General features: G+C 37.1%; 1 protein-coding gene across 1 annotated transcript in view; it reads left to right on the top strand.

Moving 5' to 3' along the window:
• The first annotated feature begins 269 nt into the window (after positions 1–269).
• CSMD3 (CUB and Sushi multiple domains 3) overlaps positions 270–15,230 on the top strand; it is a 1,080,109-nt gene continuing 1,065,148 nt past the window's right edge. Inside the window, 1 exon segment of the mRNA XM_011360386.2 lies at positions 270–458. Coding sequence (XP_011358688.1) covers positions 281–458 — 178 coding nt within the window. The 5' untranslated portion in view covers positions 270–280.

The following is a 15,230-nucleotide window of genomic DNA, read 5'->3' as shown; positions in this document are numbered from 1 at the left end:
ACAGAGCTGGGCTTTAAGAGGCTTACTAGTGGTTTCTGGTGGTTGCTATAAGGAGCTAGAAATGAGGTAGATTTTGGTGGAGGGGAAAAATCGCGCAAGAAAAGACAGAATCCAGAGTACGGAGACTTTGTGCCCCCGTTAGAGAGATGGTTGAGTCCTCGTCAAGGTTGCTGTGGTATCCCAGAAACACCATTCACTCCGAGCTGTGACCGCGCACCAACAACAGCAACAACTCCGCTGCGCCGGGCTGAGGAGCAGAAATTAGGAGCTCGCGAATAATATGAAAGGGATCCGCAAAGGGGAAAGCCGAGCAAAGGAATCCAAATCCCTGGAGCCTGGCACGAGAAGATGCGCTAAATGTGGCCGCCTAGACTTCACCCTAATGAAGAAAATGGGGATTAAAAGTGGATTTACGTTTTGGAACCTCGTCTTTTTATTGACGGTGTCTTGTGTGAAAGGTAGGTCTGCTTTCGGGGGTCCCCTCTGCTTTGGATGGAGGTGAGCTGACTTGTCGCCAGAGAGACGCTGGTAGCTTACTTTGTAATTTGCATTGATAAAATAATCATAATAATACTGAAGAAGGAGTTGATTCACAGCTCTTTTTCTTCCCCCTCAGATAGGAAATGCATTTTGCTTGCCAGATTTGGCATTCAATGCAGTGATTGAGCTTGTGCTCAATAAATATTCTTGCAGTATGCTCAAACGAATACGTGAGTTGGTTGGTATAGCCTCTCTAACTAGTGGATATCCAGGCAGAATTCCTCTGCAAGACTTTTTTTTGGTGGTGAGGATTACCTTGATTTCTAAACGAACCAGTGGTTTTTATGCTTCGGTTGGAATATTTATATTAAAGACTCATGTAAATGCTTTGTAACCCTTTCAGGTAGGAAAGTTACCTACATGCTAGGAATGTGGAGATTTTAAGTGCATTAGGATACGGGGTCTTCCAAGCATCTCCCCACCACCGCCAACATAAATGTCTTCATGCACATGTGAATTATTTCTACGTGGGCTCTTATGCATTGGTAAATGGTTGGGGAGGTTTCCCACGTCCTGTGGTAGCCGTTTGGCTTAAAATGGGGCTTTAAAACGATCTGAGATGCCTTGAAGTATAAAGATCCACCTTTGGGGATGAATGAAGGTAGGAGGAAAGTCATTAGCTGAGCACCAAAAAGAAAAGCCTCAGAAAGTCTCCGCGTTCACACAGGTAGAGTGAGTGTCACATGCACAGACAAGGGGAGGTGGTGGGTGGGATATAAAATTTATTTCTAAACAGAAAGGCAAGGGACAGTCAGGATCATTAGAAGGAGAGCTGTCCTCTAGGAGAAAATAGATCTCAGCTCTGTTCCACAACTTATCCTGCACCCTGATGCCCATTAATTGCTGCAAAGAATACTCAGGGGGTGTTTATGACTCATGCCATCATTTTTGAACAATCACCTTCCCATACTCATGGCAGCTCGCATAGACGCGATGGATGTCGCTTTTAGCTAAGCTAGTTTCAATCCCCGGTGCCTGTGTGTCGGGGGGTGGACGGTGGGGGGTGTTTTGGCCCAGGCGCGCCACGGCTGTCAACACAAACTGGACGCTTCTTCCTTTGTGAAGGAGTGCCTCTCTGAACCGCAATCGGGCCACGTCTCTATGAAACAGTTTATTGTCCAGCTTGCAGCTGGCTGTCCCCCCACAGAAGGCAGCCCATTTGCATTCAGTAGAAATGATAATTCATGTTTTGGGTGGAGGGGAGCTGGAGGGGTTACCTCTCCCTCTTTAGGACCAACGATGGGTGGCATGTCTCGAATTTTAATTTACATCTCTAAATGCCAAGAAGTCTCCTCCTGGTCTCTGTGGCAACAACTGCCCTGTAATCTCAACCTGCTCCTTAAAGCTTGATTTTTTATTTTTTTATTTTTTTCCCCTGGAACTTCAGCGCAGTTCTAAGCCAAACTGCTTGTTCTAAGCTGCACAACTACGCTGCCTAGTGCACAAACCGCGTTTGGGGGTGCTTACAAAGGGTTTTCGTCGCCGGCTCAACGTGTGAGGAGCCTCACATTTGTGCTTAGTTCTCCTGCCACTGGGAGTCGTTGGTTAGTGGATGGCCCTGGGGCTGCCTGCTAGACGCGCACTCTGCGTGGGGGTGGCGCAAGGAGTCAGCAACAGCTCCTGGCCGGAAAAGATGTTGGGGTGTCTCCTGCTAGAGGGTGACTGGGGGTTAAGCGCGAGTTTTCATGTGATACCTGTTGAGCCAAAACACATTCGGGGGGCAGGTCGGGGGAGGGAGTCTCCAAAGAAGAGAGAGCACGCAGCCTGACAAACACTGAGCCACGCCGCCTGCAATTACAGCCCGGCTGCTAGCACCTACCGTATTTTCCGAATAAGACGCGCCTATAGAAAAAGAACGGCGCCTTAATTTGCTTTAAATGACACCGGAAATGGGATCCCTCTCTACTCAAAGCTCCCGGACTTTGGGCTGAGATAATCAGTAGCACTGAGTATATTCCAGATTGAGGGACATTGGGAAGAAGGAGTGTGTCACCCTCTGCTTTGGTCCTATCCGAAACCAATTTTCTACGGACCGTTTAAAAAATGTTTTTAATGGTAATAAGGTTCTTCGTTGTCACCTATCTGCCACTTGGAAGGCATCTCCTGTATTTTACAACTTGAAACGTTGTCTTCAAATTCTGAGAAACAAACTTAGATAGGCTGTATGCATTAGAGCTGCTCCCTATCTACGGGTGGTACCGGTTTGGGCAGTTGCTTCTTATTTTAATTTTACCTCGGTCTCAAGGCTTTCCTAAAAATGAGATTGCTGCAGTGGCTTAAATGTTGTTTCCCGCTTTTGTCTTCCATACTGTATCTTCTGGCCTCAAGTCCACTGGAAAGCTCATAATGGGAAGTTGATGTAAAGGCTTTCCAAGTCCTAATTTAGGCTAGCGAGGGGTCAGGAAGTCTGAGGCGCAGTTTTCTAAGGGAACAGCTCCGCTGCAAGATTTCCACCTGGTACCCACACTTTTCATCCATCGACCATCTCATCTCTGCCTGAAACAGCAGTGACAAAGAGGCTCGGTGGGAGGAAACGCCTCAGAGTAGAAGGCAAAGTGGCCTTAAGTAGTAGGCCTGAACCACCTGAGTGGGGATGAAAAGAGTCAACCTTCTCTGGGCATTTTATCTCCACTATTATCTAAAATAACGGTGGTGGAGGGCACCAAATTGAGAGATGGGGCAGGGCAGGGCGGAGGCTGCTTAGACCTGATGCTTGCCTATTTCAAGCTGACACACACACACACACACACACACACACACACACACACACACACACACGTTCCTGAAATACAGCTTACAGCAGCGGCGTGTCTGTTTAGGTTTCACCCAGACAGAAACTGTGAGTCTCCAAGTCGTGCTTAAACGTCCCGCCCACGTAAACAAACGTTCCGGGGTGCTTTCCCACATCCTTCTCCGGGGATTCCGGGGGGAGCACAGAACCCTTGCAGAGAGAGTACAAGGTGCCCTGACCTCGGTTGACAGCGGGTGGGAGCCAGTGTGCCACGTCCCCCACCCGGTGCCAGGAAATGCTTCCAGGGCTTCTCGTACACAGAACCCCGGACTTCGAGAAGGATCCACGTTTCCACGTGCTCTGGGACTCCAAGGAGATATTCCTCCCGCCACAGAGCTCTTCTGAAAGACTGAGGCTCACACCTTCTTTCCCAGGTTATTACTACCGGAAAGAGTCTCCATGTCCATGTGGTGGGAGAGCTGCCAGCGGCGCTCATCAGCACCTTTCACCCATCCTAAGCGGGCCGCGCTTAGAGGTCTGGTACCCTCACTGCCGGTCCTCCAGACAGTGTAACCTGAGAGGTCTAGAAGATATGTCATATCTCGAGAGAGCTTTTCAAAGCGGGGTGGGGTGGGTTAATATCCTTACCAAACAATAACAGCAAATAAAAACGCACCCAGCACTATTATCACCATCAAAACTCGTCCCTTGAGGTTTGCACGATTGAGATACCTGCTAGGAGGTGACCTTTGTGTTTGAGGCACGGGTCCCTGTCCAGTCGCATTTGGACAAGTATTCCTCCCTTCCATCTATTTCCTCTGGGAATGTTTATTAATTTCTTCTAGAATGCCGGACTCCCTGAAATTTCCAAGGACCTCTCGAGCTTGAGACTGAGCGCCTGACTTGGCCTACGGCGCGCGCCTGCGTGCGTGTGTGCGTGTGTGTGTGTGTGCACGCTCGCGCCCTGGGAGCCGAAGGTCCACATGGATTGACACGGAGGAGCCTCTGGGAGGCCTGAAAGTTGGGGGGAGGGAGATTCAGAGGAGGGAACGGTGGCGGGGAAGAGTATGTTTATGTTCCCCGGCCTCTAGATGGTTGGTGAGCTGCGGCCGCTGCTGTCGCAAAATCCTTCAGGGGCGCCAAGAAAGCTGCCTTTCCCCAAACTGACCGTAGCTGCCCTCTCTCGAACTTCAACTATAACGGACACTGGGGAGTTCGAAAACCTCATTGGGAAACAAGTAATGGGATGGCTGCTCCTCTACGATCCCCCTCATCCCTACTCCAGCTCGGTCACTGAGAGAAAGGCAGGCAGGGAGGCAGTCCCAAGATTCAAGCACCGCAAGGACTTAGTTGGACCCTAGGGGAAAAGGTAGAAGAAATGAAACAGCACAGGGTCATCCCGGTCGCCGTGTGGTCCTCTCCCAGCCTGGCTGGAGTGGCCAGCTGAAAACTGAAAGCAGGACATGCCAGGGGGTTGCAGCGCACTGCAGAATAATAATGAAGCAGGACGCCCAAAGAAGGATCCGCTCAGGCATCAGGCGGATTCCCTTCTCCCTGAACACGGTGCCTTCAGGGAGTCTTTGCACCTCGGAGTTGCTAAACCAACCCAATTTGCCGCCCTGAAAAGGCTTGAACGGTACCCAGAATGATGAACTGAACTTGCTCTGAACAGTTACCTTGCTGAAATCGGTCCGGAATGTCATTTTGCAGCACCTTCTTTTCCTGAATCTTCTGGTGTTGAGGGTTTGGGGAGGGAGCAGCCGCATCAAGCCGTCATAGCAAGAGTGTGTGAGCAGAGATAACTAAGGAGCTGGTTTCAGCCTCTTGAAAACCTGATGCCAGCTCCTTTGCCATCCTTCAAGGAGAAAAGTGGTAGAATTACTCAATAAATTAATTACTTCAGGAGCATTGACAGTTGCAGTAGTTATTACTGTTCATGATATTATTTAGAGTTACTATTTGTGGGGTAACTGAATATATTTGGGATATACATGTCTTTCCCCTGAGCACACAATTTGCTGACCACAGAAACAGTGAAATAATAAAGCAAAACTAGCAAATGACATCTATACATGTTTCTAAATATAGTAAAACTCCAACATAAGGGAGATCTGACAAAACAAAAGGTAAGAGAGAACATTAACAAGGCCACTGGACTTATATGGAAACAAACTCTGATGTTAAATAAATGCTTGTCTAAGATCTCAAATACGAATAAGTGAAAGGAACTAAACTCCCCTTCCCTAGGCTCCAAAGATACTCTCTGTGTTCTGAGAGGTGACTTTCTCCTACTTTTTTCATCAGAGTCTCCAGAAAGCACTTTGGGATATCAAATACTTTCAATGTTTTGTCCAGTTTGGAAAATAACTTTGAGGTACCCAGCAATATGTCTGACAAGGAACCTATTACTTTAGGCAACATGACTATTTGAGAAAATAGGCCATCTTGTACTTTGAATTCCAATGTTTGGGAGATTAGAAGTAATATAAGTGCACATGAAGAGTTTAGGAAAAAATGTGTGAGATACAAATAAAACTTAAAAATATTTTTATTTTATCTATATGTTAAAACATAACTTCTCTTCCTATCTCTTTCTTCCATTCCCTTTACTGATCATCTAAAGGGATACACAGTTTTAGGGAGACAGTGGCAGTTCTGATTTGCATTTTGGATGAGGCCTGGTAAGGACCATAGAACAGATACTGTTGTTACCAAATTCATCTTTTCTCTAAGACTGAGCAGGTAGGTGATTCATGGTATTTTCCAGGGAGATCAATCTCCATTGTCTACAAGCTTTTCTCAGAAGTAGGCCCTTTGTAAGGCTTCTATTCTCATCAAGAATATCACTTTTATGAAAGTGACTGAGAAAAATCAATTTGTTTAATGCCTTCTAGTATCCATGGTCTCAGTACTGATGGTTATCTGTCTCTTAAACCTTCACTCTTGCAGCCATTAAATGTGTGTCATACCTTCAAGCCCTTTGCTAAGCTTTGCTTGGTGCTGGTTGAGGGTTCCTGCAGATTAATATTTTCTACATAATGATGGCTTGCTGTCCACACTCAATCTGAAATCTCCTCTGTAGTTTAAATTTACAAAAGCACATAAGCCAACTGTTAATATGCTTATAATTGGATAACAGGAATATCAATGATAATCATGTGGTATGACATATAACAATATTATTTCATTGGCTCTTAAGTGCTTGCAGTACAGTGATGTTCAAAGTGTTCCTGAACAGGTAGCATCAGCATCTTCTGATGTTAGAAATATGAATTTTCAGGTCCCCACCTCAGGCCTTCGAAATCAGATGCCCTGGTAGGTAGGCACAAGCATCGGTATGTTAGACATGTAATTCGGATGCACTCTAAAATGAGAACCACTGGAGTAAAGTGGAAAGAGCAAAGGCTCTGGAGCCACCAAGACCTGAATTCAAAAAATGATTCTACTGGTAATTACCTTTATACTGGTAACTCAATTTTCCTAAGCTTTAGTTTCATTATCTATGTATCTATGTATCTATGTATCATCTATGTATCTATGTATCTATCAATCCATCCATCTATTCATCCATCCACCTACTCATCTATCTATCTATCTATCTATCTATCTATCTATCTATCTATCTATCTATCTATCTATGTATAAAAGTTTAGAAATCAGTAGGCCTATAGGGAGATTATACATGTAACATATATAGAGCCCCACTCTAGCAGCTATCATCAGTATTATCAAAATACACTTCCATGTTTAAAGCCTCTAACACAACAAGCCCTAACGTCTCCATAGCAGTAAATGAAAAAGGTAGCATCTTCTCACTAGCTATTATTTCACTTCGGCTAAGTTCCTAGTCTGTTAAATATTTGAGAAACACTCTAAAATCACTACTTATCACCCTTACCCAGTTACTTCAGGTGCTGGCTCTATGGATCAGGGGCAGACCTATAGCTTTAAAATATTACCCCTGCTCCTGGGCTAATTTCATCTGTTGCATTTCAATATCGATTTATTTTAATATTGATTGATTAATGTACTTACATGAATTTGTTAAATCATCTTGTCGCAAATCATGGTATTTACAGGGTTGGAAGTATTAAATATCAGCTAGGTCACAGCTCATGTTTTATACTAAATGCACATGCCTAGAAAGAATGTGATTTTTACTAGGTTACAAAGATCATCAGCTCCAGAACTGAGACTAAAAGATTGACATTCGAGTTTATGTTCAACTCTCTTTGTACTATCCCTTATCGATTTTACTACAGAGCTTGCTTATGTGGCACCAATGAAGACAATCACAGAAGTTGATATTTAAGTACCATATATCAATTAGTATCATATAAGAATATTAGTGATTATATGTTTTATGATAAAATTTTAAAAACATTAACCACTTGTTTTATAGATGATAAAAAGAAATAATTATGTAATAAAAATACTTTCTAAGATATGTAATATGTATACCAAATAAATAACTACTGATATTTTTAATGAAGTCTATTTCTTGATATTATAAGTCTATAAAAATCAGTGTATTGACTGTTTTTAATGTCTCATAAAGAACTTTGTGATATAGTACTTAAAATCAAATTCTTGTTTATTTCATCTTATAATCTGGATATAATTTCTTGTTTAAAGGTTTTTAAATCTAGAATATCTGTTCTATATTTAGTCATGTCTTTATTATGTTTAAGTAATTATATATGTTAAGTCATTAACATAAGATTTGTGCATTCTCTCTCACCTGCATTTTCATCTGCACATTTCTCTATATGAAACCATGGTGTCATTCTAAACTCTACCACAGGAATAATAGTATATTTTATAAATATTAATAGTGTAAGAACAATGAATAATGTTAAGGGGTTATCTTCAACTTTAGTGATATGTGAAACATTTTTAAAGTCTCTAAGTTATGGGAGTAAAATTTCCAAAATAACAAATGCTAGTAAATTTGAGAATTTTAAATGTTTGAAAAGTGACTGAAATATATAAAAAAGTAATGAGTGATTCTTCTAAAAGTTGAGTTTGTAATGTTCAAGATTATAAAGTTCTTCTTTCTTCCTTTGTTTTATGTTAGCATATTTTAAAGTATTCGTTACGGTTATATACTTGAAAGTGATGGTGAGAATTTTTTTAACTATGATATTTAAAAAATGTAGCTGGATATCACTTTGAAAGTAGCTTTATAAGTGGAAATAGATTCTGCAGAGTGAATTCATTAAAAGCAAGTTTCCTGCCATAGTTCCCTATTATACAACGAGTCCATCATGTTGACTCCAGAATGCTCAGAGTAGCTTCATATATAGAGAGGGTATAAGACATTATTATATTTTGAGAAATAGTATCAGGATAGAATTCTTCATGTCTTTTTTTAAATATTGTGCTAAACCCTTTATATTAAGTGTGTTATTTACATCTTAACAATTACCTTCATTTCCTTGCTTTGATTTCTAACAAGCATCTTATGTGATAGCTGTTATCTCCTATGTACAGATTATTATCTCCATTTACAAATTATCCACATTTCTTGAGATCAGAGAGGTGCATTGTCTTTCCAGGAGGATTATGTGGTTAGTTACTGGTTGAGTGAAATCTAAAATGATAATAGATTCATAAGTTCATAAACTCATCAAAAGCTAAAACTGTGAATGACTAAGTTGCTAACAAAACCTCTACATTTTTAAGAAAAGCTGAGGCTTTAAGAATTTAATTTAAAAGAAATCCTAAAATTAATATTGATTTATGTATATGTATCACAGTAACAATGATACATAACTTCTCAATTTTGTAATTTTCATCATCTTTTACTTAACTTGTTTTACTTTATTCTCTAAATTGTTCTGTTAGATGCAAAAGATATTTTCCACTTTTGTGAGCAATAGTAAGTGAAGTAAATGCACAGTAATACACAAGTTAAATTTGTTAATATAAGTGATAAAACTGCTTAGTGCATTAAGTACAAGGGAAAAAATGAATTAGCTTATAACTCTCAGATTCTAACCTAGTGCTCTTGAGTAAAATTTAAAATTTATGAATGCTGATGAACTTATAGCAGTTGCATATAATATGTGGCCATAACATTTTTTTACCAATTGTATCATAAGCCTTGGAAAATAAATGTTCTTTTTAGTACCTTAATCTTCTATTTGATTCTATAGAATTTCAAGGATGGGAAAGCTCCATAACCTATCTATACCATTGAATCTTGTGTCAAATAGGCAGGGAGTGTGCATTAGATTTATTTGTGGGAGCAAGGGAAGGTACTTTATAAAAATATTCATACCCAAGCTTTATCAGCACAGTCTACTTCATTCCATAAGTGCACTCTGTAAAATGTACAGGTGTAGCTATGTGTGGAAATAGGCCAAAAAAATGAAATGACTTGCCAAGCTAGGCAGTACAAAGCAGCCTCTAAATTCCCTATCTAATGCACATTTTTCTTTATTGGATATTGCCTTATGAGGCTCCCTTTGGTTTCAATTGGTTTATGAGAGTAAAGCTTCCTGAGAGAAAAGAACACTGCCTACCTCAAAATCCTGACCAGACTCAAAACAGTACTTCCAATTGTGTAAGAAGCGCACAGATACATGAATGTGATAATATTGGTAAGTGAGAAACTTAACATGCAATGTAAAGATTAACCTTAAGATAAAATGTGGACATTGAAATATGTATTGTTTACAAAAGAAAAAATACATAAAGTAGTATTATATTTTCTTGTGAATGTGATAAAATATATTTTCATATGTAACTTAAGTACTATTCTTTGTCCTTTCTGAACTTTGGAGTCTCCCAGAACAAACTAATCTTTTTCTTTTTCATTATTTAAACTTCATTTTCTTTGCTGATATATATTTGAGAGATGTCATTTTAACCTACATTTTCAACTTTAAAGTTCAAATATCCTGATAATGCCCTAATATGCACTATCAATAGAGCATACTTATTACATTGAACATATTTTTATGGGACATTCTTATTTTAAATAGTTTTGCATCATACAACAGCTAGATATAGATTTCTCCAAGGTTGGCAAAAGTCAGGGATAAAGGTCCACCTATAATCTGTCTCAAAATCTGTTTCCCACAATTATGCATTCCAGAACTTTATTTAACGTTGAAAATTGACTGTAAGCCAAGTAATCTATTTTTAAATTGACCCTGTTGTTATAATAATTCACTTTAGTTTATTGAAATTTTAAATCAGAAATTGACTTGACATTTTGTTGTCATGATTTTGGCAAGGAGAAAGAGAAGCAGATTGATAACTAAAATATCTTTTCTTCAGCTTGTTTACATTTTCATGAACCACTTTCTGTCTCATTCATGATAATAAAATTATCAGCTGTGTTTTATTATTCTATATTATCCTAATTTCTCAAATATCTGCTTTAGTTTTCTATAGGGACACATCTTTTATTTTTTGTTTTTTTACACTATGAAGGTTGTCTAATTTGAAAGAATTCTGAAGAAAAATATGTTTCTGATTTCATTCTCTTATAATACCACATAATGGATACCCGAAGTTTATGGATTGAGTCAATGATTTAAAAATATAAGTTTAGGCTGTATTTTATTATGAGTATTTTAATATAGAGAAGTGAATATGAATCTACTCTTGTTATTCTATTAAAGCAGATAAGATCATGTTAAAAGACTTTAACTCAGGTAACTTGTAATTTTAAAGATGACTTTGTTTTCAATCTTTAAATTATATTTTAATATACAGAAATAACTCTTCTGAATCTATTATTAGAGGTATAATTTGAATTTTCCCCAAATGTTGGTAGTGAATTTATGCTGATCTACCTGCACATCCTAATATTGAGCTCTGTGTTGCTAAAAGCTGCATTTGCAAGATAACAGATCAAAGTTAGAACAGGCAGCATAAATATAACTGAATCTCCTGGAGAAGAAACACGTGCTACCTTGGATTTATTGGCTCTATGCTCTAACTAACTGAACTATGCAGTCTAGACAAACTATTTACTCAGTGTTCACATATATAGAGAGACCCTGAGTTAAGGTTTTTTGGCTAATGTCATATCAATACAGCTGAACTGATTCAAATATTTTGAGTAAACAAATTTGCATACGGGCTGCTAATCTGTATGCCAAATTCCATCTTCATACTTTCTAAGATGATAGAGATGATAAATCCACTTAAATGAAATTTGCAATAGAAATGCTGACTGGCCCATGATTACCTATATTGAATTCAAGTTCAATGCTCTTTTCATGGCTTAAAAAAACTTACATCTATAAATCTTATTAGTTCTTGAGTGCTCTTTGTTCTGTTAAATATTTTTAGAGGTCAAACAATGACTCTTAAAATCAATTTTCTAGCAAAGTGCTAAGAAATCTTTAATATTCGTGTTAGCATGGCAGTATTCCTTAATATATTAATAGATTAAAATCAGAAATGACATTTTGAACTTAATTTTTAAATATTACCAATGTGTTAGTCCTTAATAAACAGCCATTTTTCAATAATTTGAAGATTGATACTTATTTTTTACCTGTTGATTTACTATAGATTATTGAAAATTCCTATTTTAGAAGGACTAACTTCTAATTATATAATTCTTTCAAAAATAAATTCTCAAAGGTCTCAAAAGAAATTGGAAGATATTAGACATACTAGATTATATTTTGTGCTATTTCATATAAATATTACCTTAACTGTTTCTATCATTTTCTTTTGGTTAAAGTCAAGTTTGGTTTAACATGCTTTTTATTAGAATAATGTTATTTCAAATTTAATATTGTGGCCTTGACACATTTTAAGTTAGGAGTTGTGAAAGTTACAGTGGTCAGTAGATTTTATTTCTACAAAAAGAACCAGTGGCTTATTTTATCCATTCTGGGACTCATTGACACATATCTTCAGCCATTAATCATTTATTGACAACCAATATGTATGTCAAACCCTAGCCTAGACTTTGAGAATACAGAGATGAAGATCTATCTAGTTACTACTCTAAAAGAAGACATAGTCTCTATGTTAAAGCAAATTTTCTCTGACCATAATACCAAAGCCATGGAGTTATTGTGAAATTATTTAGTTCTTCAATAGGATTCTTTTATGATGAATTATCAATGTAGCTTATACCATCTTTATTTACATACCCTATATATTAAATCTTTATCCTATCACAGATAAGTATTAACATCCCACAAATGTTTGAAACTTTCCAATGAAATGCATGACTTTGGTGATTCAGTCTAATGTAATTTTCCCTTATAATTTTCAATTAAAATGTTTATTGACTCCCATCTGTTCAGCCAACTGATATTAACTAGTTTATCCAGTATTAATGATGATCCCACATATTTTTCTGTAACAGTATTTGTACAGTTATATAATAATTTGTGATCAGCAAATTGTGCATCTTACCCATTTTTTTCTCCATGTTTGTTTCTGCTTCAGAATTCCTCACTGGTTTGCTAATGCTTTCAAATTTAAATTTAAATCTCTGTCCCTTCAATTTGATTCAAATGAAATAAGCCTTGAGCTAATTTATCAAGGTCAACACATGTAAAGGGTCAAACAAATAAATGAATATAAGTATAATGGTTTCTGCTACAGTTTTCTATTTATTACTTTTTGTCTTTATTGGAGACTTAAATAAGTATATATTTCATTTCTTTATTTTTAATCTGTAATATAAAGAGCAATAGAAAGATTAATGAATGATTATAGGGTGAAATACTGGCACTAGATCAATACCAATTTTACTACATAGGAGTTAAATAGAATGATCTATCTTTATAAGGTTAGGTCATTCACCAAATTCGATCTAGTATTTTGTAGTTTTCTCATTCCATCCATGTTGATTGCTTTGATAATTCATGTTATTTTAATGTTGACACCTACGTACTGCTTCAAAACTGCCATCTCCTTATCCCCTTTCACATTCCATAAAGCTCACTTCTTCATTTCTCATAATTTAATGAGTAAGAAATTGGATTTAATGTTTATTAATGCAACAAATATTGAAAGGTTTTTCAATTTCTAGTCTCAAAATCTTGACTATTCATGTAAGATCAAAACCAAACATTTCCATTATCTATGTAAATTGCTATTTTCTCTGCTTTGAGTACTTCACTAGGAAAAAGTAAATTTATAGCTTGAGCTAAAAGAGCTGTGGATTGTTTTACTTAACTTGTTACAACTAAAAGAAAAAATGTTCACGTGCACCATAATGAATTTCCAACACTTTCCACAATATATAGCATTAGCTCCATTTATTGAAATTGTATACTAATGAATGGGAGATAATTTACAGGATATGCTAACTTGGTTCCATCAGCATCTCAAAACCAGTGTCTAAATTCTTTCTTTGACATAACAAAGAAGAAAGTGGTCCTTTTACATTTCACAGATCTCTACTATGCAAACGGCCAACCCTGTACTGCCTTTCCCTTCATTTTGTTTTTCCTTCTCAAGTTCCAACTCTCTTTTTCTTTCAAAGTATTACTGACAATTTCCGTATAATGACAGAGTCATAACAAGGACTGCTTGCTTAAAACACAGTGGCTAGTTTGTTGTTAGTACACAAAAGAATCTCAGAGAAGTCACCTATAAGATGTACATCCAGCTTTCATAGGAACTATGAAATGGGGTACAATTAGAAGGGGTCAAAGTTTGGTGATCTTTGCCTACTCAGATAGTTCTAAGAAGAGTGTTTGGATATAAGAGGTGACTCTATTACAAGCACTTTAAGTACTCTTTAAACTCCAAAATTAAATGCAGTTAACAGAATTTTACTGATGGTGAATAAGCAGAATGTAAAATAATAAGTATATACAACTTTCTGTGGATTCATTTCTTACAAATGTAAAGAAATAACATGTTCTCTTAATTTATAACTACTGGATGAAAAGAAATATGTCAAATATCTTAAATCACCCAGCATGGGATTGCCATACCTAACTCAATACCTTATAAACAGAGTAAGCATTCAATAAATATTAGGAGAATTGAATTGGATTAGAGTTCATTGAATTCATTAATTTAGTTTAAGTCCAACGTGCATTCAGAAAAATCAGTCAATATTCCCCAATCTTACAGTTGTTATACATTTCAAGTTTTTGAAGCTCCATTAATAGTGGCTACTGATATCTCTTTGCACGTCCAATGTTTTCTAGGAAATAAAGGAATATATAAAAAATTTTATATATCTATTCAGTATGCAAAAGTATGAATCACCTTTGCTAATTTCACTTTTGAATATATGATCCAGTTTCTTTTACCTGAACTTCCTGTATTTTAAAGTCCCTTAGCTCAAAGCATCACTTCCTCTGTTATCATCTCAGTAAGAACACAAAGAAACACTGAGCCCTGATAAATTACCCTTTCTATTAAAAAAAAATTGTTCATTCTGAGGCCCCATCAATACATATTTTCGAATAATACTCAATTCATCAGAAAACTAATTTGGAAAGATTTATTATAATGGTTATCAATCTCTAATCTGATAGAACAGAATCTGGATTTTAATACCAATTCATCGTATTGACCATGTGACTTTACATGCCATGTTTCTTTTAGGCTCAGTTTAGGCTCTCTTAACATTTTCTGTAAACTTCACATAATCACAGTACCACAGAGATCAGTATGAGAAAGCACTGTATGAAGCATATAACGCAATTAATAATGACTACTGCAACAATAATAACTACTGTACTATTTATTGAAAAATATCTAAGCACACTTACTTCAATTTATTTAATAACACATTACCATAATAAAAAGAATGACATGCATTTCTCAAATATTTAATGAGATAATTTAGGTTTTAAATCATCTCTTGAATACATTAGGATAACATACTAATATTATTTAAGATAAATTTTGATGCAGATTTTCTTTTCTATAAATCAGCAGGCTCCTTGATAAAATGAGTAAGCACACTCTAACCCCAAATAATTGGTTTTGTAAATCAACACTAGCTATA

The sequence above is a fragment of the Pteropus vampyrus genome, unplaced genomic scaffold (genome assembly GCF_000151845.1).
Source record: "Pteropus vampyrus isolate Shadow unplaced genomic scaffold, Pvam_2.0 Scaffold54, whole genome shotgun sequence".
NCBI lineage: Eukaryota > Metazoa > Chordata > Mammalia > Chiroptera > Pteropodidae > Pteropus > Pteropus vampyrus.
The sequence above is the reverse complement of the archived record's forward strand: the minus strand, read 5'-3'. Positions and strand labels throughout refer to the sequence as shown.